The sequence below is a fragment of the Saimiri boliviensis genome, chromosome 4 (assembly GCF_048565385.1).
Source record: "Saimiri boliviensis isolate mSaiBol1 chromosome 4, mSaiBol1.pri, whole genome shotgun sequence".
NCBI classification, from domain to species: Eukaryota; Metazoa; Chordata; class Mammalia; order Primates; family Cebidae; genus Saimiri; species Saimiri boliviensis.
In genome coordinates this window covers 152,158,029-152,183,003 of record NC_133452.1, presented here as the reverse complement: position 1 = coordinate 152,183,003, position 24,975 = coordinate 152,158,029, and the positions used below count along the sequence as shown (strand labels likewise).

Here is a 24,975-nt window from a genome sequence, read left to right as displayed (position 1 = left end):
GTCATGGGCAACAGGGAGGTCAGATGGAGCTGGCACAGCCGTGGGAGGAGCATGAACTGAATGGACCAAGTATACACTGAGCAAAATGCTCATGCTGGCAGATGAGATGCCACCAGGGAGGACCAGCCCTTCCCCACACAGCAAAACGACAGGGCAGGAGCACCTGGTCCCAAGCAGAGATTCAGCCAGGCCTGGGCTCTCTAGGGCCCTTGGGCCTGGAGGCTGGCCTCGTTGGGCAGAGCGTGCAAATCCTGCCTGGTTCTGGTTCCTCTCCTCCAACCTGCCAGCCAGGCCAAGGGTACATTTTCAGGCTAATGATCTATGAGGTTGCCAAAGTAAACTTCATTTTCTGTTTGAAAGATTTTTCCAGTTTGGGGCCAAGCATAACGCTTGGCAATTTTACCCAGAGTTCTCCTTACACATGCAGTAATAACAATTAACCGAAAGCACCCGTGTGCCTTAGGGTATCCAAGCCCCTAGAACGTGCAAACGAGTCCCAAGGCATGCAGGGAGTCAGGCGGGGGCACATCTGCTCATTTTACCTTCCAAAATCATCGCAGTGCTAAGATCCCATCCACGCTTGCCAGGAAAGCGCTGCTCAGTGACCGACTGCTGCCAGCAGTGGCTGCACGTGGCTCCCCAAGTAGCAATTCAGGGTGATGTCCCATTTGCCAAAGAACAGTTACGTACATTGACTAGTAGTGCGGTTCAGACTTTTGTGGTTTGTGTGTACTTAAATAAAAATTACAGCCCACTCTTGGAAAGCATAATGAAAACTTGGTCTTTTTTAAGGGTTCTAAGCTGTTTAACTGGCCCGAATAACATCTGTCCCTGAACCTTACACCATTGCCCACCAAGTCACGGAGTGGAGGCAGGTCATGCGGTTACCGCCTCCGCCAGAGGGTGACGTCACTCATGCCTCACTAAGTGGGTTCTTCTGTTCTTCTCCAGCGCGAATCCCCTGCTGCTTCCTTTCACAAAGCCTCTTATCAACAGGATAACTATTGTTGTCATTAGTCAACTAATCCAAATGTCTATTAACACGCGGAATCGTAAAAAAGATTCACACATACAACCAACATTTGACTTTAACCTAAAAACAAATGTACATTAATTGGCCAGTTTTTCCTTGTGCCAACAATCCCCGATCCCTCTCTGACCAAAGTTAACTAGAAAAGAAAAACTTAACATTTCGCCAAACCTAAGTTCCTTGACGAATCATGAAATAATCCTGGGCTTAAAAGTCACCTGAGAGATTAGCTCATTCCACTCCTTTAATAGAATTCAAAATAATGTAAAATTTTTATCATTTTACAGAAGAGGAAAATGAAGTCAGACCCAGGATGTGAGCAAACCTGAGAGAGCTATGAGTGTTTGCACAAAGGGGTTACCGAAGGTAAATAAGCTCATCTGCTCTTAGAACCCCAGACAGATTCAGGAATTACAGGCCCTGCCGGAGTGTCATTGAAGGTGGGAGGCAGAGCACTGAATCAATCAGGAAGATTTATTAGATGCCACAAAAGAGGCAGTAAGACCTCCCAACTTGTCCAGCGGGGTAACTGGTCCCCGTGCCCACTCCTACCAGGATATGCAAGGGTCTTACTTGGGGGATGACATGACAACAGTGGCTCCAGGCTCGGAACTACCAGGCAGGTGAGAGGGCAGGGGCTGGCACCCCACTGACATCAGGACAAGGAGTAAAAAGCCCACAGGCTGGACCCTAAGACCCGACCACCACACTGCCAGAGCAGAGCTCAGATAGTCACCTCCAGGCAGGAAACTGGAGCAAGACCGGAATTATGACATGTGCAAAGCCACAGAGGCTGAGACCCAACTGCGAACAACCAGGCAGGGAGAGCGTGAGCCCTGAGCAGGAAGGTGGACACAGCCCAAGTGGGGTGGGAGGCCAGAAGGCTCTAAAACAGTTAGATGGCTTGGCCATCCCAGCACTGGAACAGGATCGCCCTGGCAGCAGAGGGGCTCTAAATGATGAAGGAGGTAACCTTGGGAATGATGGGTTGGGTCCAGATGAGGACAGCAGCTCCTGAAGAAAGGCACGTGGGGGACGGAGAATAGGTTTGAGGTGGAGAAGAGGCACAGCAAAGTTAACACTAGCAGCGTCAGACCATCTCTCACCGACCTCTCGGTTCAAAGGGAGGACCCCACACTCCCATCATTGCCTCTTTAACCTTGCCAGTTAATAGACCCAGAAAGACCTGGGTGACTGAATGTAAAGAAATACTGCAAGTTGAGCCCTGTGGTTACTGTGAGATTTTAAACCAGCTGCCCATTTCTCGCCAGGAAATGTAATCTCATTTTGGGTTAGATGGATCTGCCAGAAAATACTCCAGTGTGCAGTGAAGCTGTGGAGTAGAGGTCAATTTTGCAATTATAAAATAGCTAGCTTTTCCAGAGACACCAGCCGCCACCCGTCTACATCCTGAAAGGGCAGCTATGAACATCACACCTGCACAGCCTGTTGCTGGGGACACACTGGGGATGAGGATGTGTATATGGGAGAGACGTGGGGGTACGTTGGGCACACAGCCAAGCGTGTGCTATGAGCTGGACAAGGCGAGAGATGAGGTTGATGCTCCTCTACAAACCTCGTCAGCACGGACTGGGCATCAAAATTACACTCGTGCCTCTACCACAACCCTCATCGTATCTTCTCACGGCCTGGGCAGTTCCTGGACCATCATAGTCTACAAAACTGGCCCTGGCACTCTCCCCAAGACAACTAAGGCTCCTTGACTTCTGCTTGGCTCTGACAATGACTTTAGCTGTGACAGAGCAAATGACAAACTATGAATGCCATTTGGGCTTCGACAGTGACTATCTAGAGGAATAGTTCAACAACTCCTTTCGACTAGTGGGAAATAAATGGAGCCAGTGTCTTTAGCCAGTCTCAACATCAGTCCTGCCCCGAATTTACTCAGGCAATGCTTCAAGAAGGCTGGGACTAGGAAGAGGCACTTCACCTGGGAGGCAAATCATGAGGGGGGGGGGGGTCCCTGAAAACTCAATGATCAAGATATTAAATATTTCCAGTATTTCTAAATAGTTAGAATATTTCCAATATGCCCAAAATTGAACGTAGAAAAATCCATGATGAACAAAATATCAGTATTTTATTCACAAAGGTGCCCTGCCAAGCCATCCTGGAGTTGGAAGCAAAAGAAAAAAAAAAATCAGTAATGCTGGTTGTTTATTTATTTAAAATCTGCAGATTTTGCTCATCATTGCATTCATTTGGATTTTTAAAAAAATATAACATGAAAACATTTTAATCTTGAGTACTGACTCTTTGGACACCTTCTTAAATCTCGTGCCAGAGACAAACACCCCACTCTTGGTCCAGCTTCATGGGAAGGAATTTGAACAGTGTTATATGTGTTCACTTACAGCTTCGGACATCACACCTCACCCCAACTCACACAGGCGCGTGCGCGCACACACACCCCCCCCCCAACACACACACACACGTATGCTCATACACACAAAAGGGCACGGAGAAATTAAAAACCAGTCTTTGGAAATTTAAGCAGACATCCTATCCATTCACAGAGGCTCTGGAAACAACTTTTGGCATTTCTCTTTTCAAGAGTGCTGCTGTTTACCTTTAAAGACACACCTGAGATCAGCACTTGTAACAGAGCTGTGCACTCGGGTTGCGCTCACACACAGAAAGGAGGAAAATCAATTGCAATCCCCGAAGGACAGAATTATTGGTGCAGAAGGTCACTAAATGCTAGCGCTTGCTCAGTGGGCTTGGAACAAGATCCTTGTCCGCACTGCTTCACTGCACTCCGAGCAGAGTTGGGGAGGGGGACCTGGAGGCTGGCTCTCACCAGGGAAGAGAGCGATGTCGCTTGTACAAGCCACGGGATAAACACTGAAAACAGCGAAGGGGACACGGCAAACACATGCATGAGCAACGTGGAGCCTCAGACTGCCGTTCGCACCTAACCCTCTGGAGAAATTGGCCAAGATTGGCCCAACCAACTGAAAATATTATTACTGTAATTCTTTCAAGGTCACTTGTCAGACTGGGTTATCTACTCCCCACGGGCTTGCCGCACAAATCGGCCTTCCCACAGAGACAGAACTCATGGCTGTGTCTCAGGGGAATCTCTCAGGCCCGGTTGCCATTTTGCTCAGGCTCTTCCCTGCCAAGAGCATCTGATCCAGGCCATCTGATGTCTGCAATGGACCCGGGCCGAGCCTGGATCCTGTGCCAGTGGTCACGCAGCCTGAGTTCTTCCAGATGTCGGTACACTGGTGCCATCTCTGCCACCTCAAAGATGACTGCAAATATTTGGTTTGAAAGCACACCAGTGGTAACAGGATCAGAGGCACAGAGGGGCAGTGGTCAGGAGAAGGTGGCCAGGCTTCTTCTGCACACACGTTCCCAGGGCCACGTGCATTCTTTCCCCAGTACCAGGAGGGTTTTGTGGTAAGAGCCAGAGCATGGGCTGGACATGGTGGCTCACGCCTGTAATCCTAGCACTTTGGGAGGCCTAGGCAGTTGGATCATGAGGTTAGGAGTTTGAGACCAGCTTGGCCAAGATGATAAAACCTGTCCGTACTAAAAATACAAAAATTAGCCAGGCATGATGGTGGGCGCCTGTAACCCCAGCTACTTGGGAGGCTGAGGGAGAAGAATTGCTTGAACCTAGGAGGTGGAGATTGTAGTGAGCCGAGATCACGCCACTGTACTCTAGCCTGGGCAACAGAGCAAGACTCCATTAAAAAAAAAAAATGCCAGAGCATGGAAATCAAATAGATCTGCAGAACTGAGCCTGGATCCTGGCTCCACACATTAGCCATGGCGCCTTGGGACATTATCTGACCTCTCTGAGGTTCAGTTACCTAATCCATAAAGTGGGAAAAGCTACCAGATGCCAAATTCCTGGTGCAAGGCCCACGCTGCCCACGCCCCCCACGTGTGTATCATGCCATTTCCCCAGCAAAGACCTGCCGCATAGACCCTCTTCTCTCCTTCTCTGAACCAATCCCTTTTCTGTGCCCAGAACCGCCAGGCTGCTCTTGCTTCCTGTTCATCACAATTGAGGCTTGGCCTCAACCTGGCCTTCTTTTTACTCAGCATCTGGCACTGGGGACAATGGGATTTTTATGAGAATAAAGGAGCCAGGTGAGAGCATCCCATTTCCAGCTTGCATGATTTAGGGAAGGAGGCAGAAAGAAAAGGGAACTAAGGCACATCTCTTCCTCTCCTCTCTCCTCTCTTCTCTGCTCCTACCCCATCCTGAGGACCAGGGCAACCATGAGAGTGGGCTGCATCCCAGCCGACCTGCTGCTATTCTGAACGAGCTCTCAGGAGGGCCATGAAGGACACGCAAAGACTGAAACTGAAGGAGGTGGCTGGATACTTACTTGCTCACACATCCTTGTGGGAAAGCGAGGTTATAGGAGCCTGAGACAATGAAAACCCCCAAGCGATGGTCTTATCAGGAATTCTAGTGCGCATGAGCAGAAAATAGGCTGACCTGGTTATTGGAACAAAAAGACTCATGCAGTGGGAAAGAAAATTTGAAATTACAGATGCCCCCTCCCCTGCTACACTACCACCCCAAATTTAAGCCATCAACCTCCACAGGCTTCCCAGGGAAGATTATTGAGAGACTGAACCTGATGGGTCAGGCCCATCCTGGGCTGAAGAGTCACAAAAATGACAAAGAAAGGCTGCACAAGTCCCATGTGGGCAGGGCATCTTCCTGCAGTGACAACAGCTGTGTCTGGACTCTGCTGTGGTTTTTGGCTAATGTTGGGGACAAGATATTTTCGAATGGGGCATTGGGGTAGTGGAAAACGTCCCAATTCCAGGAACTGAACGCAACAAGAAGAAGCTAGCTTATTATGTAGGGAGGTTCTATTGGCAAGAGAGGCCTTTCCGACTCCCAGGGGTCCAGCGGCTGCAGCCTTGGGAGCAGCAATTCAGCCTCTTGCAGCCTGAGCAGAAGGAAGGGGGGAAGCAGTTGCGGAGTCGGTCCACCAGGTGGCAGCACAGAGAGCAGCAGTGGCCGGTCCAGGAAGCCATCACTGACCGCGGCCAAGGGCCGTGGAGAGCCACTGAGTCCCACGGGAAGGGGGCCTGTGCGCGGGGTACCAGCTCTGCTTGGTGAGTAAATGCGGCGTCAAGGATAGTTTTATTTTTATCCGGGTTGTTACTCATGTCCTTGGTCATGAAGAGCCTGGAGAAATAAAGTTATACTCAAAACTTGTTAAGATTTGTTTCATTTTCTTTTTATTCAGTCTCCGTAGAGACTTGTCAAAAATCGCCAATGCCGACTATATTTCAAGTCGTCGTGGCGGGGTAATGGGAAAAGTTTTCAATTAGCAATCATCGCGCCTCGGATAAACCTCATTGGCTACGATACTGCCACTGCGCAAAGCTAGGATTTGTTTTAAAAAATGAAAACATAATGAGTTAGTTGGCAAAGATCATTTCTGTCTGGATAAATTCGGGTTGAAAAATATAATGGGGGTTCAGAGGTCACTTTTTTTTAGACAGAGGTCACTTTTTTTTTAGACAGTGTTCATGCTCTGTCACCCAGCTGGAGTGCAGTGGTATGATCATAGTTCACTATGATTGTTACTGTTGGGGCTCACTGTAGCCCCAACCTCCCAGGCTCAAGGGATCTTCCTGCCTCAGCCTCCCAAGTAGCTGGGACTACCGATGTGCACCACCACACCTAGCTAATTTTTTTAATTGTTATTTGTAGAGATGGCATTTTGCCATATGGCCCAGGCTGGTCTTGAACTCCTGGCCTCAAGTGATCCTCCCGCCTCGGCCTCCCAAAGTGCTGGGATTATAGGACTGAGCCACTGTGCACAGCCCACAAATCACTTTCAAAACAGTAAGGTTGCTGGTTTCACCTCCCTTGGGTTCCGCCGAGGCTGCTGTTTGGCCTAGTCTGAGAGGAGCGACTTCTTCCTTTTTTTTGTCCAGCGTGGCTCTTGCCTGTGAAGAGGATCCATCCACAGCTTGCGCTGCCTGCCTGCGGCTCCCCACCTCTGGTTCCCCAGGAGATGAACCCTGCCTCGGAGAGAGGAGGGAGGGAAGGAAGAAGCCCCACTGCCCACTGTTGGCCCGCTATGGAGAGGCCGCTGCTGCCAGGAGCTCTGGCGGGAGGGAGGCGGTGACCCTAGGCAAGGAGAATCTTCCCAGGGAGACGCTAGGAGGGGCTCACTAAAGCCATGCAGGGTAGGAAGCAACTTCTCCCCAAGCCACAGTCCAACGGCAGCGTCAATTATGCAGCCTCCTTCAACGGCACCATCTCCCCCAGCCTTGCCTTCTGCCCCTACTCCAGCTTGCCGAGCCTGTATCATCAGCTTCCACTCTCCAAAAGAAGAAAACTATTTATTGAGCAGAAGCAAATGCTACTGATAATTTAACACATACTGTATGCCACACCTTCACACAAATAGCAATGCATTTAGTTCTCACAACAAATCTATGAGAATATCATACCCATACCAGATGAGTAAATTGAGTCACCTCGTTTCTAATTCACATTGAGTGACTCCAAAGACTTTTTTTTTTTTTTTCACACCAGTGTGTAAGTCATCATTCTATCATTTTATGTGTTATACCCTCTGGGGACTCTTTGCATTTTTTAAAAAGGATCCTGAAAGGGATAAGACTAAAGATGAATACCACGTATACTCTCTTGCCATAAATGTCTGCAGCCTCATCCATGCCAGATGAATGGTATTTCCAGACTTTGGGTCTTAATGTCTATAGTTTTTTTTTTTTTTCCTTTTGCTACACTTGATCTAGCACCATTGGCTTCTGGGTGCATTCTTTGATTTTCTGATTTATTGTAGGGATTAAGAAATGGAATGTGTTAAATGCATTTGCGCAAGTGCAATTCAACATGTTAAGACAGGATTGACCTGCCAAAACATCTAAGTGTCTGAGAACCATCACCACCTGCCATGCCAGAGGATTGCTGGCATGTGCCTGTCACCACCACTGTACTCTGACCTCATCTCCAGCTGGAGCACACCACAGTCACAGCCCGATCCTTCCAGGAAATCTTCCTCCGGTTATCATGAAGGTAGGATGTGTTTTTAAATGAATGATCATTTGAACAGTCCTGCATATGTATGATTTCCAATATTCAAATCATCACATTAGTTTCTAGGGCTGTGACATTTGTTTCATGACAAAGTACCTGAAACTGGGTGACTTAGAACCACAGGAATGTATTCTCCTTTAGTGCGGGAGGCAAGAAGTTGGAAATCAAAGGGTCAGCAGCAAAGGCCATGCTCCCTCTGAATCTGTTCCAGGCCCCTCTATTAGCTTCCAGTGGTTGCCAGCAATCCGCGACATTTCTTGGCTTGTAGATGTATCATTCCAATGTCGGCCTCCGCCTCCACAAGGCCTTCTCCTCTCTGTGTGTCTGTCTCCATATTTCACTCTTGTTATAAGGACACCCATCCCAATCCAGAATGATGTCATCCTAACTTGACAATGCACAAAGACCTTGTTTCCAAATAAGATCACAGTCACAGGTACCAGGGATTAGGACTTCCACTTATCTTTTCTCAAGACGCAATTTAATCTACAGTGACCACCTTTTCCCAGACATCACGAATCAAATCATGGCCTATTCTGCCAGATGCGCTAGATACAGCGATCCTCCAGGCAGCCAGCCTGGCTGTACCTACCAGCAATCAGAGGTGACACCTGCGGTGCAGCCGATTGGCCGTCACAAGTCTCACTAAAGGAATAAGTCTGCAGTGATGGCAATCTGACTTGTGGTGACGAGCCCGTGGGGTAGATTGTGCCGGCATCCTTCAAGCTCAGGTGCGGGTGGCCAGTTCGCTACATGAATAAGGTGGGTCCTGCTTCGGAAGGAGTCACCAGACCGTCTCTTTGGCCCGGCAGGGACCGTGTACACCTGACCGCAGCCCTCAATTCACAAGGGAGATGTTCCCGCTGCCTTTTCTGAGTTTGCAATCCACATACACTGTAGCATGGCCTGGTTCCAACTTCACTCCATGCATCCATTTCTCCTCCCCATACCCCCTGCACATTGAAAACAGTGATACGCAGCCATCTCACGGGGCTCTTGGGCGATTTAATTAATGTTTATAAAGCACTCTGAGGTCTTCAGATGAAAACTGCTGCGTAAGTGCAAAATTATTATTAGTTCTCAGCGTCCTGTCCCTTGACTTCTGACATGGGCTTTTGTTGTTCCTGAATGGGAGCCGTTTATGGGCCGTCCAGCTGGCTCTTTTGGGTACATAGGCAAGTACATACACATTTGCAGAATTTTTTCCTCTTTGAAAAAAGCATTCCAACTCTGTGGGATGTCGCAAAGCTTTTCAATCTCTGAATTTCTCTCTACTTGTCTCTACTAAGTACAGTAATCTACAAGAGTAGATTGTAAACAGGTTACTTTTGCAAAGAGTGAGGCGGGGAAATGGTCAATTTGAAGAAATAGCTCCTCTTATAATGAAGAATAAAACAATATCTCCTTCTCATGCAGAATCTAAATGAACCACTAAGTGAGGTCTCTCTCCCTTGCCCAGAGGGATACTGTACGTGTTCATGCATCGAAAGAAGGAAAGAATAGAAGGTTTGCTTCCAGTGCCCACGTTTTGCCTCCTTCCCTCACCCAAGCTTCTCAGGAACCATGGAAACAAATACACCCCACCTAGGTGATGTTTTCCTGATAGTCCTTTGTTACTTCAGTGTGCACTGCCTGGGATCCCATGGGGAGAATGAAATAAAAAAGTGGAAAAGAAGAAAGAGATGTCTGCAAGTAAAATGTCTTGTCTCTGAAGGACAGAGTGGGGCTCATGTGTGATTTATCAAGCTCTGTGGGCAATAAACAATGTTATAAGGCACAATTTTCCTTTCCTCTAAGACATATTCATACCCCTCCCTTGTCACTCAGGCATAACCCATCACATTCCCTTGAAGGTATCTTTTAGTTGATCATTTTGCTTTATTAGCAATGTCTGTTAGTCAGCCAACTGCTGAAAGATTTTATCTTTAAAAATTGCTCAGGCCAGATGCGGTGGCTCACACCTGTAACCCCAGCACTTTGGGAGGCCGAGGTGGGTGGATCACAAGATCAGGAGTTCAAGACCAGCCTGGCCAATATGGTGAAACCCTGTCTCTGCTAAAAATACAAAAATTAGCCAGGCATGGTGGTGCCTGCCTGTAGTCCCAACTACTTGGGAGGCTGAGGCTGAAGAGTGGCTTGAACCCAGGAGGCAGAGGTGGCAGTGAGCACCACTGCACTCCAGCCTGGGAGACAGAGTGAGATTCCGTCTCAAAAAAAAAAAAAAAAAAAAAAAAAAAAAATTGCTCAGGAGCAATTATATAACATGTAATTCGTTGGACAAAAGTATAAAGGCAGGAAATCAATGAAGGGATCCAATGTTAGTTACATGGTTATAAACACAGGACGAAATAAACCAGAAGAGCTCAGATTATGCACATCGTGTTTCCTAAGTCAACCAATCACCGATTAAATAGAATATTAAATTATATACGAGGAAAACAGGAATATTCTTCCAGGACAGAAATGCAAATTTTATAAGGGAAAAACCAGGAATATTCTTCCAGGAGAGACTGAAGGGGAAGTAAAGAAGGATAAAAGCGACGTGACACACGTGAAGCCTGTGGCTGCTGTTGCAGTAGTGTCTTATTAGCTGCAGGAATGACTGTGAATCCTGGGGGACCTTTTGCATGGTCTGCAGTGATTGAGTTCTGCCTCTTAGGTAGAGGTAGAGATGGGAGGGATAGGTTTTTGGTTTTTTGTTTGTTTTTGCATTCTGTTATTTTTAAAAAGCAAAAGATAGCTGTGTTTTAAAAAAAATAACAAAAACATAAGCAGCAGCTAGGCTCATAAGAAAGCCCAGGGCTGACAATTGAACAGGTACGTGCAGGAGCCAGCTGGGGTCCAGCCCTCCTCGCCAGCCCTCCTCCTCTCTTCTGTTGATGCAGTGCTTCCTCAGGGTTCCCCCCTCAGTTCCCTGTGTGGTCCTCCTGCCTCCCATCTCTTCCAGCTCTTTTATACTTTTATTTTCCTGGTTATTATCCTAAAATTGGATCTGAAAACATGGTGCCCCAAATCAGAATCCTTTGACACTTCCACTGTACAAACTCTACAATAACTTACCCATCCTTCATGACCGCCCCCTCCCTCCTCCACCTGGGCGGAAGCTGCCCCATGCCCACCTAAACTTCCATACAACCCTCTGTTCAGCCTGATCTCTCCTTTCCTGCCTTAGAGACTGTGCCCTCGCCGTTCTCATCGCTCTTTCCATCACTGCCCTTCAGAATCAAGTCCAAGCTCACACAGAATCAGCTCTGCAAGGCCTCCTGAGGTGCTCCTAGAAGATTCTGGACATTGCCACAGTTCTTTCTCTGTGTTCCCAGTAATCTTGGTATTTCATATAGTGCTCTCATATTTAGTAAACAAGTAACCATGCATACAGCTCTGAGAGCACTTCTTACAGTTGATTCTAAGCTCCTTGAAAGAATGTGTCCCACTAGGTTAAGTACTGCACAGTGCCTACAACAGTATTGTATACAGAGCAAATACTCGGCCAGCATAATTTATGTGTAATTTCACCCATTCAACACACACACACACCCCACAGAATGGCAGGTGGTACAATCTTAATTCCTTACATCTTTTAAATGTACTTTAAAGGTGAAAATTAAAAACTACACATCTAGTCTTGAGAAGATAAATAACAAGAGTAGACTGTGATCAAATAAGTGACTGACTGCATTTAAGCAACCAATTAGATGATACCTGCCTCTGCAGAAAATCATCTACACAATTATGGGGACAATAGCCGGTGAATTAAGCACATAGCTCATATCCTAAGATTTTTAAGTCTTCGGCTATTTTTACATAGGAAAGCTGAGGTATTAAACAATGATCCAGTTCAATAGAGTTGCCAGTGAGGAAAGAGCTGGAAACCAGATTGAATTATTCCAAGACTCTCTTGACTCTCACTGTGCTGTGAGGTCGAACGCATGGCCTCACTTTGCTGTCTCTGTATCCAAAGATCGCTGTTGTATCTCTTCCCTTGCAACCCCAGCAAATAATCGGGCTCTGCTGGATTCCATGAGTGTGGCTCAGTATTTTCTATGAGGAAACCTCCTAAGTACTATTATAAATATGAAAAAACCACAGGCCTTCTTTTAGAAGAATGTGGAGCTGATATTCACATTTATATTTGTGTCCTGGGACATCCCAAGGTGAATTATTATAACTGTAGATCTAATTTCACAGGCAAAGGACAGCCTTGAATACAAAGTTTTCCCTGGCTGTGGAGATGAAGAATAAATATGGTCCATGACCACTTGCCTTCCTCTGAAATATCTTCATAGGCCTCAATTGACGCAGTGGAAAGCAGTTCACTTTCCTTGCTAAATTCTGTCCTCACTTCTTCTACATCCCCTTCTCTCTCTCTCTCTCTCTCTCTCTCTCTCTCTCTCTCTCTCTCTCTCACACACATACACACACACACACACACACACTTTTTCTTATACCAAAGACTAGGTGTGAAATGTTGAGTCTACCTGCTCTCAAATTTCCATCTTGTTTCCAGCTTAATTCAGTCCAAATTGACAAAGGGCAGACCTCCTCCCTGGTCTGTCCTGCACTGTAATTCTAATGGCCATAGAGCATTTAGTACACTGGGTATTAATCCTCTGAAAGCAACATGACTCCTTCACCAAGCCAATTCATTCCTTTTAACAAAACCACTTTGTCCAAGATTTATGGTTACTGATGCTTTCTCTGCTACCTTTTTCTCCTTTCTTGTTCTAATATCAATCAAAGCCTTAACTTTTGCTGGACACTAGGCTGAGTGCTTCTCTATATTATCTTATTTAATCCTCACAATAAACCTAGTAGGCAGATACTATTCTTATTCTAAAGATCTGCCAGCTAAGGCTTAGAAGGGTAAGTCCTCTGCCAAAGGAAATACAACTTCCAAATCTTGAAGCTGGGCTACAAACTCAGCTGACTGGGAGCTCTGTGAACTGTTAATCACTATGTCCTGACACTTTTGGTAAAGCATTTGAGAATAGACTTGATTCCACTGAAAGTGAATCCACAGCTTTTAGAGGAATTTTATGTGTGTTCATCTTTGTAAAGAGCCATTCACCTAGAATGCTTTTATAATTATTACAACTACTTAGACCAGATTTTCTTAACATTTTGGGGAGAAGGGACCTATTTGAGAATCTCGAGTGAAACCCCATGAATCCCAGGCACAAAGACCCTGACGTTACACATCTTTCTGAAGCAGAAACCCCGCCTCCCATCCCTCCCACCTGTGGCTGTGCACGTGAATATGAGCTGCTCATGTACTGGGTAGCAACGCAACCCCAGGATGGAAGTGGAAGTGTCTCTGGAAAGGAAGGAGCTGCTTACAAAGATCTGTCTGCCAGCATGCCCTCCCTCCGAGAAGGGCTCTGCCAATCTTTCAGCTCTTATTTTGGATTCTGATTCTCAGACTGGTTTATAGATATCCTAGTACTCATCCCAAAGTTGGGACTTTTTCATGTGTACTTGTATGTGTTTTTTATTTTTAACTTTTATTTTAAGTTCATGGGTACAAGTGCAGGTTTGTTACATAGGTAAACTTATGTCATGGGGGTTCGTTGTACAGATGATGTCATCACCCAGGTATTAAGCCTAGTAGCCATTGGTCATTTTTCCTATCCCAAAGTCTTACAAGTTGAACATAAAACAGAAAAACACTTCTTCACCTGCATATGTATAATAACATGAAAGCCACAATGGAGACAAAGACACTAAGTCAGCCTGGTATCCAGTTTACTTCCTAATATTCGAGGGGACAGTGGACACATAACTCAAGCAGTTAAGATGCCTTTGGAAACCAAGAAGGGAAGGGCCCACATTTGATAAGAGAGAAACCCAACAATGGCTAAAACATCCACGCAACATTTCGGGAAGTCCCTTCTGCTAGTGGCTCCCGCGTGTCCATATCCTAAAGTGTGTTAGGCTACTGCTTGAAGAACAGACCATGGGTCTGGCCTCGCCACTTCCCCGAAGGAATTATTGCAGAAGGCTCTGGGAAAGGCTTCATGGTAACCTTCTTTGTTTCAGACAATAGAAAACATGAGAAATGAGCACCTTCTCATCCCCAGAACACCACCATCATGGCAAGGATAAGGACTCAATGGAGTTTCAAATTTGTATAGCGCTTTATACGTTTTCGAAGAATTTTCACATATAGTATCTTCATCAGCCCATGCAACAGCCTTGTGGTTTACAATGGAGAAAGCAGAAACCATAAGGAACTTGCTCCAGATCATGCAGCCAGACAGTGGGACGATGGATGATGTGACAGGCACCCAGACTGCACCGTGAGCCCCGCCTTTCCGGCCGGTCACTGGATAGCTCTCTCTCCTGTCATCCTGTCCGACTCTTCTCCTTCTCTATATCCAGGCCGCTTCTCAGTTCACAATGCTATCTAACTACAGATACAGATTTCAAAAGCAGAAAAACACAAACCCTTCTTGACAAGTATGTGTAGATAAAAAAATAAATGTGGCACTCTTCTTTATTGCTTCTTTATGGAAGTCTTTCCCCGATGAAAAGACCCTGCTGGGGAATAGTTCATCGACCTGTTATTTCTTTGTACACAGATTACTCCTTAGTAATAGCAGGACCTTCACACCAGGAAATTATTTGCTAAATATTTCCCACTGCCTCACAGCTTGATCTGTCAATTCCTCCCAGAGGTAAAACATCTGGGCTGGTACAACAAAACACAGCAAATTCAAAGAGATGTCCGTTAGATACAGAAGAGGATAGCTGTCCTCAGGAGGCTGTCGCAGGCCAGCTCGGGGCATTCATAGTTCCCAAGATCTTTTTCCGGCTGCATTTCACCAGAGCTTTTACGCAACTGAACAAGTGTCCAAGAGGTTGATCAGACAGCTGCACACGTCGCTGAAAAGGTGGTCGTGGAACAGCAGCAGTGGTCCCATGCTATGTGGTCATGTGATGGTTTTCAAATGCTGCTCACAGCAAATGGGGTGGGATCCACTTCTAGATGTTTTCGTTCAGGTGAAGGACGTCACGAGGGGATGCCATCTCCAGCATCGGGCTCATTCTCCTCTCCTCCAGTGTGACAGACAGGCACGCCCCTGAGCCTTAGCTTCAGGAAGAAGAACCTGCAGAAATCCTGCTCATACCAGTTCTGTCTTGTGAAGAGTCACTGGCCCCACATGCTTACTTGGGGAAGTAACTGGGAGAAAAGCTCGTTCCATGCCAGCTTTAGAAATATCTGGGAAGATACTCTGTAGTCGTGCAAACTTCTGAAAAGAAATGAAATACAAGGAAGTGAATAATTGGAAAGATTCAGCAGCTGTCACCTCCATTTAAACTCTGTTCTATAAGAGCTGGCTATACCACCCATTCTGGAAGCTCTCATAGCTCACCGCCTCACTCACACTACTAGGGGTTTGTACCAACCATTTCACTAGCATCTCCAAACTTGTACCAGTAGATTCGCTGATTGTGGCCATTTCGACCCCCTTCTGTTAGGTCTCTGTATGGAAAATCAATGCCCACAGAAGAAGGCATTTGCCAACAAGAAACTAAAGTCACTCATTTAAAAAATATACTGCCTGGTAACTCTAATTATCTTTTTATATGTAAATAACACTAACATCTGAACTGTAAGCTCCTTGACGGCAGGAGTAATGTCTTACAGCTTTTTATGCCTCGTACGGTGCCTAGCATAATGCCTTGAACATAGTAGGTGCTCACTGGAGTCTTTGATTGACTGATGTCTAAAATAGAAAGCAGAGAGACAGGTGCACAGCCAGAGAGGCAAGTAAGTGAATAGAGGGACAAGTGGGTAGCAAGAACCAGTCCTGGGGTAGCTCGTGGGTAAATTCTGCCCTGGCCGCTAGGTAGCTCACCCTGCCTGATAGATGGAGACAAAGCGGGCAGATCACCTCCTAGAGGGCCAGATACGCAGGTGGCCCTACTTTCCCACAACCATGGTCAACACAGGTGAGCAGCCATGCAGAAAGAATCTCTGAGGGCTTTTAGCTAGAACCTGCAACCAACAGCTCACGGACATGCCTAGGACACCTGAGCACCAGCCAGCCACCCTCCACCCTGGGAGCCTCCCTTGGTGCCCCACTGCTCTGGCTTCTTGGGATTAATTCTTAAGGCATGGGCAGAAACACCAAAAATATAAGGGGAGAATCCCCATGAGAAAATAGTTTGAAGGCGGCCAAAGGAGGCTGATCTATCCCCTGGCATCCCTGGGGCAGTAGGGCTCACTCCCTCACCCACAGGAAGAACGGGGCCTCTGTTTTGGACGGGGGACCCTCAGCGCTGCAATTTCTACACTGTGCTGACAGAGCCTCTGGTCGGCCTTTCATAGAATCCCTTGCTATTCCCCAAACGTCCATCCCATATCTTACTTTTGTTTTTTCCCACAATGCTCTACATGTGGCCACTAGACAAAAGCTGGAAACATTTCAGGGAGCTTCCTGTAATGATTCTCCCAGTCTAGGGGCCTCAAAAAGAGTCCAGGGTTCAAAGAATAATCTCTCTCGCCATTATTAAATGATTCACGCTATCTGCAAAAGATATTTGGATTGGTGCCCTGGGTAATCTTTTAATAACAGAAGAGATGCTTTAAAAAGATACTTACACAAGTGAAAATGATGAGTGTTAAGTAGAAAACAACCAGAGCCAGCAGCAGGACAATCTCCGCTCTGTATTTCTTAAAAGTCTCTTCTTTACGCTGCGCAGGGCATCCTTTAAAAAAGTAAGTGACAAGTGAAGCCATTTTAACAGGATTTTTCTACCATGAAAAATAGCTAAGAATGCTTTGTTCCTCCGTCCTGGAGTCCTGCTCGTCTCCTCTTCCCATCAGGATGAATGATAGTGACAGCAGCAGCAGCCAGGGCGCACTGTCGCTCGGTGTCCAGCTGCGTGCCACAGGGCCTGCATACAGCATCTCCCTGAATCTTCAGAGCAGGCCTGAGGAGTCCCATTTTACAGATGAAAGAGCTGAGGCTCGGAGACGGTCAAGGACCAAGGACCAAGGCGGCTGAGCCAGGTGTCTGGTCCAGGCTTATCCTGCGTCTGTCTGCCTCCGCTTCGGATGTCAGGCCTTTCCTGGCTTACTTTATCCTTCTACCTGATAAATCACCACTTATTAATCCACAGATTTTCTTAACTTCATCAGTGTTTGTTTGGTAGAGCGTGGCGTGTCCTCACCTCATGAGGACTCGGGGACCGTGAAAGGAAGCAGGTGAACTGCCCTGAGATGGCCAAAGACATCGACAGATTTTCGTAGAATCGTTTGAGCTCTTTCGGCAAGGCTGCCAGCATGGGTGGGCGGGAGAACAGACCCTCGGGGTTGTTCAAGGCGGTGGTGCCACCCTCAGGGAGGGCAAGAGCAGCGAGGCCGATAGTCCAGGAACAGGCATGAAGGGAGGCGCCTCTCCCCACTCGCGTGCAACCCCCAGCGTGCTGTTTGAGGAAGCAAGCTGAGCTTCGGCTACAGTGTGCGTGCAGACAGGAGCCAGGTGTAGTGTGAGAGAGCAGAGGGGGTTCTGGCCAATGGAGCCAATGGCTGGATCTCCAGAGAGCTGTCAACCCCTCAAAGTGGATTCAACATTTTGTCAGCAGCCCAGGGCTGGATCGCCACAGCTGTGGATAATGAGAGCCATTGCCCTCATGGTCCCTAACACGCACTGATCGTTCCGTCTGTCCTGGGCACTGCACTCGGCCTGTTAACGCAATTTCTCACTTAACCTTCACTACAAGCCTATGTTGTAGCTGTTACTTCCATTCTAGAGATTAGAGAACTGAGGCTTAGGGTCAATCAGGGATTTGCTCAAGGTCACACACTAATAAGACGCAGAGTTAATATCTGAGCCGGATGTACGTGACTGCGGACTCTGACCCCTTAAGCTGTTAGGCAATATCGCCTTGGAAGAGGAAAAAGAAAATCCGCTGTTGTCTTCATTTCCCCTCCCCTCCCCGCAGGATGTGCCTTCCCTCCACTCTCCCCTGCAAGGTTCCTCTCGTTCATGTGACTGTTCATTGAGAGCCTACTATGTGCCCAGACTCATCAGAGAAGAAAACAAAGAGGTTCTTGCTGTCTTGGGGAGACAGACAGTAAATCAATTCATACATAACATGCTAGTTGTACTAAGTCTCAGGAAACGAAGAAAGCAGGATAAAGGGCTGGGGATCCAGAAGGGCCTAAGGGACGTGTACGCATACAACACTAAGCAAAAGCACATGGTGCCCCTGAAGCAGGGACTGTACTCTTGCAGGTGTAATAATATTACCCTAAGTCTCAGTCCTTTCAGATACTCGACAGCAGGAGAAATCAACTACTGTAATGAAACTGGGGCTCTATGACCACATTTTTATCACTTCCAGCCTCGGCCCAACAAGTGTGGGGCAAAAGTCAAACAAAAGGCATCATTTAAGCCACGTGAAGGGAAAATGGTGACATCCTTGCCACGGATTCCCACTTCCAGCCACAGATGTGATCCAAAGCTCTGGAGCTAGACTCCGAAAGACAGGATCGACTTTCGGCCCTGAAGAAAGTGCGCATGCATTGTGCAAGAAGAAGCCGAGTGCAGCGGGTCACCTCACCTGTCACTCTCAAGATCACCTTGCCACTCAGGTTCCTCTGCCCATCTGGCTCCTGCAGAGTGCACCTGTACATGCCCGAGCTGCAGCTGGTCGTGTTCCGGATCTTCAGGGAATAGCGCCTGCCACTGGGGGCCTCGAAAGAACCATTTTGCGTCTTCTGATGATAGCGCAGGTTTTCCTGAGGAGTCTCCATCCTCTCTTCACCGCCCTCCGAGAGCTGTGAAGAAGGGATCATAGCACATCATGGTCCACGGCAAGCCCTGCAACTCGACCCCAGTGTTTCCATTTTGTTTTCATAAGATCCAGCCTCAGCTTACGTGTGTAAAACAAGACATTATGCTTTTGTGTGTATGGGACCTCTGGGGGAGGAAAGGTCTGTGAACTAAGGCTACATCTTCAGAATAACATCAGGACTGCATTTCATGATTCTATCATAAGTATCCCAATTTCCACCCTGTATAAGGGAGAACGTCACTGCTGATGACAGTGACATGCTGTGCGTGAATCTTGCTGGATTACATTTTCCGTCCATGTATACATGTATAGACAGGATCATTCTGTATTAAATCTTCTCTTTTCTTCAGATGCCAACTCACCCACTAAATGATTCCTATTTTTGTATCCCAGCTTTTTATTTGGAAAAATTCCTGAATCTGTTATGATCCTTGCCAGAGGATTCAACTCAAATCAGATATGCAGATGAGCAGCGCCTCCTGCAAACAGTCATCTTGTTCCTCAGGGGCTGTGGATCTGTGTGGCCATACCTGACGCTGCTGGATGTGCCACACCTTTTCTCTGTACTAGGGCAGTGAGACAGCTGAGACCATGCTTTACAGAGATTGTACGTGCCGGATCATTTGTTGATCATTTCAAACTCACATGGAAGTGCAGGAACAGCTGACTTCACTGTACCCAGGACAGACCGGCCGGACTTGGTAGATATCCAATTTAGTCAAACATTTTATCTGGTTGGCTTTATTTCTTTTTTCCTTTTTTGAGACAGGGTCTTGCTCTATCACCCAGGCTGCAGTGCAGTGGCGTGATCATGGCTCACTGCACCCTTGGCCTCCTGAGTCAACCTTCTGGTACTCGCCCCTCAGCCTCTCCAGTAGCTAGGATTATAGGCATGCGTCACCATGCCTGGCTAATTTCTGTATGTTTGTTTGTTTTTTTAGAGGCAATGTCTTGCTCTGTTGCCCAGGCTGGTCTCAAACTCTTGGGCTCAAGCGATCCACCTGCCTTGGCCTCCCAAAGTTCTGGGATTACAGGCATAAGCCACTGCTCCAGGCTTGCTTTCTTATGAACTCTTTGTGATAAAACTGGTGGAGTGTCCAGCATTTCCCACTGCAGAGATTAGGCTTATATCACATTCACCATTAATTCTCTCTTTCCTGGACATATTTTTAATTTGCCTCATTAACTTGCCGGTTGCTCCTCCATTGAAATACTTTAAAGCTTCTAAAATGAATTTACACGTGCAGTAAAGCAAACCCTTGTTTTCAACCTTCCTGGGCAGCCCTTCGACATTGACATCCCCAGCAGCACCTGAGTTTCCCTTTGCTGGTTGGCTGAGGACCAGCGGGGAGCCCAGGATCCAGTGACATTCCTTACCCATCCCTACCATGATAACTGCACCCAAGAGCCACTTTAGGGAAGGAGACAGAGATTATCAGGCCCCTCTGCCACTATCTTTGCTTGCACCTATCAATGATGAATCTCCCATGCCAGGAGCACCCTACCACTCTTCTCTGACTTTTAGGAAGGGACTTAAGTGCAGGGAAATAGATAACCAAGGAGTTAGGGGAACACTCTTGTGAAGCAACTCGGGAAAGAAAATACATACACACAGGCATGTGTGCACTTGTGCGCGCACACACACACACACACACACACGAGAGACTCATTTCAGCTTCATGTATTAGTAATTCAGTGGATATACCACAAGGTCCCTGGGAAGCTCGGGCCCCAGCCCTGGTGCTCGTTAGCATTCCTGTAGAGTGGGCTACAGAGACATCTGGTGGCAGACTGATCGCTCCTGCAGGGAAACCTGCTCAGCTCCCTCCTAGCCCTGAGCTGAGACAAATGGCTCTTCCCAGGCCGAGTCTGTGGACACAAATCCCATTTCTTGATGGTCCTTTTTGTATGGAAAGATTCCTTCCTAAATAATCAAGATTCTATGGGAAGAAGCGAAAAGACTGAGGCCTTTCGGTGTGCAAAAATAAAGAAAAAAAGAAAAACGGTGGGGCCAAGGAAATTTAGAGGAGACGAACAGTGTCTCAATGGTTCCAGAACACATCTCATTCAGCACCCGTTTCCCTTTTCAAGCCTAAGTAAACCATCAGCTGCAGCCTCATCGTGGGCTCACACCACTCCCCTCTCACCCCTACTGCCTGGCAGAGGTGCTTCTTCCTCCAGGCAGGGCTTTCAACAGACAGGGCCAATTGGTGCCTAGGATGGCCCGAAAGGCCACTGTGAAATAAACAGCTCAGCCCAGTCTCTACAGTCCCCACTCTGATGTCCAATCTTGCTTTTCTTTTCTTTTCTAAATTAACCTCCAAATGTGAGCATAGCTGCAATAACCATTTTGAGATTATCCACCCATGCTTTTCTCCTGGGGAGCTCCTCTCCCATTCAGCAACCCCTTCCTCCTCCAGCTCAGACAGGCCCATCTGAAAGTCAAGATCAAAACTGCGAATCCCTCTGGAGCTGCTAGAAATATAAACTATTGTCTATTTACATAAAGATGGCCCCATTATTGTGTTGTTAGCTGCTGCGGATTGTTGAAGCAAAAAGGCGCTGGCAATCAAAACTGGCTGGAAGTAACTTCTGCCTGTTTGCAGAGAATTCATTTTATAAATCAGCAGCAAGACCAGTAAAATGTAGTTTATTTGATAGTTAGATTTCCAAGGGCCTCTGGCAAAACCTTCAGTGGGCTGCTAGTTACTTTTAAATGGCAAAACAAAGGCAGAGTGAGCTCGGAAGAACAGAAAGAAGAACCGAGGGAGGATGTGAAATGAAGAACCCCAAAGCAACCTGCAGAATTCTGATTGGCCGAAACCTCATGGCCATCAGTGGGATGATGGCACAATATCTCAACTCTCATAGGGTCATCTTCCAAACACCCCTTTTCCCAAATGACCCAGAGAACTACTGGCAAAACATAGGAACTCTTGCCAAACTAACCAACAGCACTGTTTGCCTAATAACTAACTCCAGCAAAAAGAATTCTCTGTAAATTCAGACACTGCACCTGGAAATATTTCACGACCCTCCCTCTAACTTCCAGCTTTAAGTGTATACATTTTCAGCTAAACTTTCTCTTGTGACCCCCAGCTGTGGAATTCGGGGTTTGTCCACAGCTGCAAAAGGGCTGGTAGTTTTTATGTTAATGTTGCATGCTCAGAATGGGGGTGGGGCCCTAGCAGGATCAAGGGACTGTGTGCAAAAGCTCAAATCAGCTATCAGTAGGCTTTATCGGATGAGCTAACTGTGGCAGAGGCACCACCAAAAACTGAAGGAGAAATTTCAGTGGGAGGAAAATGGAGTAACAGCAAATGGGCCATCCTCACTCTGCTTTGTTTTATGAGTTCTCATAAACATTGGAGCTGGCTCAAAATCAACCACTGGCAAGAACAGCTCTTTAAACATTCCAAATCTAAAAGTGCTCCATTGCTTCTCTGCAAAAGCATTTTAGGAAATAGTAATTTATAACAAAAGGAACCCTCAGATTCATTCACAGCCAACCGTAATTGACAGGAACTATTTAATGCACCCTTCACAACGTTAATATTGTAGTACAGTGTGCTAAAGCACAACACAATTTCAGCAAATTAATTACTCAAAACACTCATCCCAATCATGTTTTAAAAATCCACGTTATGCATTAACTTTCATGCTGACAACTCTATCATTTTTGGTTGAGTTGGAAAAGTGCAAACGTGGGGCATCTCATTTTCAGAAAGCCTAGGGACTGTGACTGGTGTCAGGCCTCCCATTTGACTAAATCATTTAAATACCATATTCTTTCTCTCAAATGGAGAGTTGACCTTCAGGAAACCACAAGCCCTAAATTAAAATAAATTCTCTTTCATTTGCAGAATGCTAAATCAAGCAAACACAAGTACTAATTTTACGGGCACGTGAATGAAGTCAGTTTTTTTTTTTTAAATGATGAACAAATTTGAACTGAAACAAAAGAAATAAAATAAATCATTATTTATGGATGAAACTGAACCAATATTTTAAAAATCCTACTGTGGTTTTTATTTTTTTAAGTTTACATAATTTTATCCAAACATATGCCAACCTCCTACATTACCATATTGGAATCTAAGAGGGTGATAGTTTTATAGCAAAAAATGAGTTTTGATCACAAAATCGAAATACAAATTTATCATACATCAGATTTGTTAAGAATGCAGGGCTGGGAGTGGTGGCTTATGCCTGTAATCCCAGCATTTTGGGAGGCCAAGGCAGGTGGATCACATGAGGTCAGGAGTTCAAGACCAGCCTGGCCAACATGGTGAAACCCCATCTCCCCCATAAATACAAAATATTAGCTGGGTGTGGCAGTGGACATCTGTAATCCCAGCTACTTGGGAAACTGAGGCAGGAGAATCAGTTGAACCCAGGAAGTGGAGGTTGCAGTAAGTTGAGATCATGCCATTGTACTCCTGCCTGGGCGACAGAGCAAGACCATGACTCAAAAAAAGGAAAAGAATGTAATAAGTGCCTACCTAAAAGAAAAAAAAGTACAGGAAAATTCATCTAATGATTTGATACAACATATTTAAGGGTATATAGATTTCAAGGATTTAAAGTTGGTATTAAATTAATCTGATGTATTCCAACCACATTGAACAGCTTTTTTTTATTGCATTTCTTGTGCACTAACATTCATGTACCTTGGTTTCTAACTCAATTAAAGTGCCAATATAATTTCCATTCATCATAAAAACAGCTCTTTATAATGTGCAAAATAGTTTGGCTCAGAGGTTGATGTTATAATGAGGGTAGAATGTATGAGCATTAATATCTTTTTTTTTTCTAAGCGTAGTTTTATTAGAAAAATGATTTTCCACTTTGAAATTTACTGGGTCTAACAGACAGAGCTGGATTTATGGCTGTTAACAGAGTTATGAGTATAGCAGAGGCAACATAATTAAGAGCACAGGCGTTGGCACTGGACTGAGCTGGAACCAAACCCCAGCCCTCCCACGGCTACCTCTGCTCTTGGCCAACTGACTGAACCACTGTCAGGCTTGGATGGCTCCACTGGAATCGGGGGTGTTTGCATCTCACCGAGCTGGCGAGAAGATACTTACAATGATGTATACAGACCCTAAGCATCGTATCGATCACACAGAAGCCCTAGAGATGTTACTATTCTCTCTCTCCATTTTTTATAGTCAAAGTTTCATTTCGCATACTAAATAGTTCCCTGAATATAAGAAGAATTCAAAAAGTATTTACTGAATGAATGTGCGAATTTTAGAAACTGTGAGAAAGTTACAAGAGCACTGGCTTTGGAATCAAAGGTCTGAAGTCAATCCCAGCTTCTCTATTCGTTAGCTGGGTCCTCTTCCACACGTTCCTTCACCTCTGAGCCCCGTTTTGCCATCTGGAGCTCCCTCACTTGCTCATGGGGTTATTTTAAGAATCAAGTGAGAAAACACAGAAAGCTGCTTTATAATTGGTAATGCTGTAACAGAAATTATTGCTACATATGACAGCTTTCCACACCATCCACCCATTCTGTCACTTCTTTACCACTGACACTTTCGTCTCCTCTGGCAAAGTTGTCCTAGAAGTCCCAATCTCTGCTCTAGAGAGAAACTAGTTTTTTCCAGGTACAATGACTTCAAAATATCCACAACATTCTGAATTTTTTAAAGCACCATCATGGCTGGGCGTGGTGGCTCAGGCCTGTAATCCAAGCACTTTGGAGGCCAAAGCGGGTGGATCACCTGAGGTCGGGAGTTCAAGACCAGCCTGACCAACATGGTAAAACCTCATCTTAAAAAAAAAAAAAAAAAAGCACCATCATAATAATATAGCAAAACCCCTTTGGAACTGAGATTTGAAGGCAATGTTGTTCATGGTTCATGCCAATCATCTCTCTTCCATTAGCGTCCCGTGGGGCCTGCTGGACCTGGAAGAGGTACCATTACATGCTCTCTGCAGAGCTCCACACCTGGTTCTAGAAGAGGCAACTTAACTCAGGCCTGATACCCCAAAATCATGGAGACTGGTTCTGACAGGCACGTGACCCAATCAAAGTCCCTTGAGAATAATCAGA

General features: G+C 46.2%; 1 protein-coding gene and 1 non-coding gene across 5 annotated transcripts in view; both read right to left on the bottom strand.

Moving 5' to 3' along the window:
* Window positions 1–6,276: 6,276 nt before the first annotated feature.
* Window positions 6,277–6,418, bottom strand: LOC120361165 (U4 spliceosomal RNA). Its single transcript, XR_005577516.1, has one exon. It is a non-coding gene; the product is annotated as a U4 spliceosomal RNA (small nuclear RNA).
* Window positions 6,419–13,580: 7,162 nt separating this feature from the next.
* CD83 (CD83 molecule) overlaps window positions 13,581–24,975 on the bottom strand; it is a 197,843-nt gene continuing 186,448 nt past the window's right edge. For 3 of the 4 annotated variants that reach the window (XM_074398465.1, XM_010338030.3, XM_039462663.2), the window contains 3 exons: window positions 18,678–18,894; window positions 16,711–16,817; window positions 13,581–15,355 (listed from right to left, as the gene is read on the bottom strand). In XM_074398465.1, the coding sequence (XP_074254566.1) occupies window positions 15,227–15,355; window positions 16,711–16,817; window positions 18,678–18,894 (453 nt within the window). In that variant the 3' untranslated portion in view covers window positions 13,581–15,226. The remainder of the gene's footprint in view (window positions 15,356–16,710; window positions 16,818–18,677; window positions 18,895–24,975) is intronic. The other variant, XM_039462664.2, reaches the window with a different exon arrangement.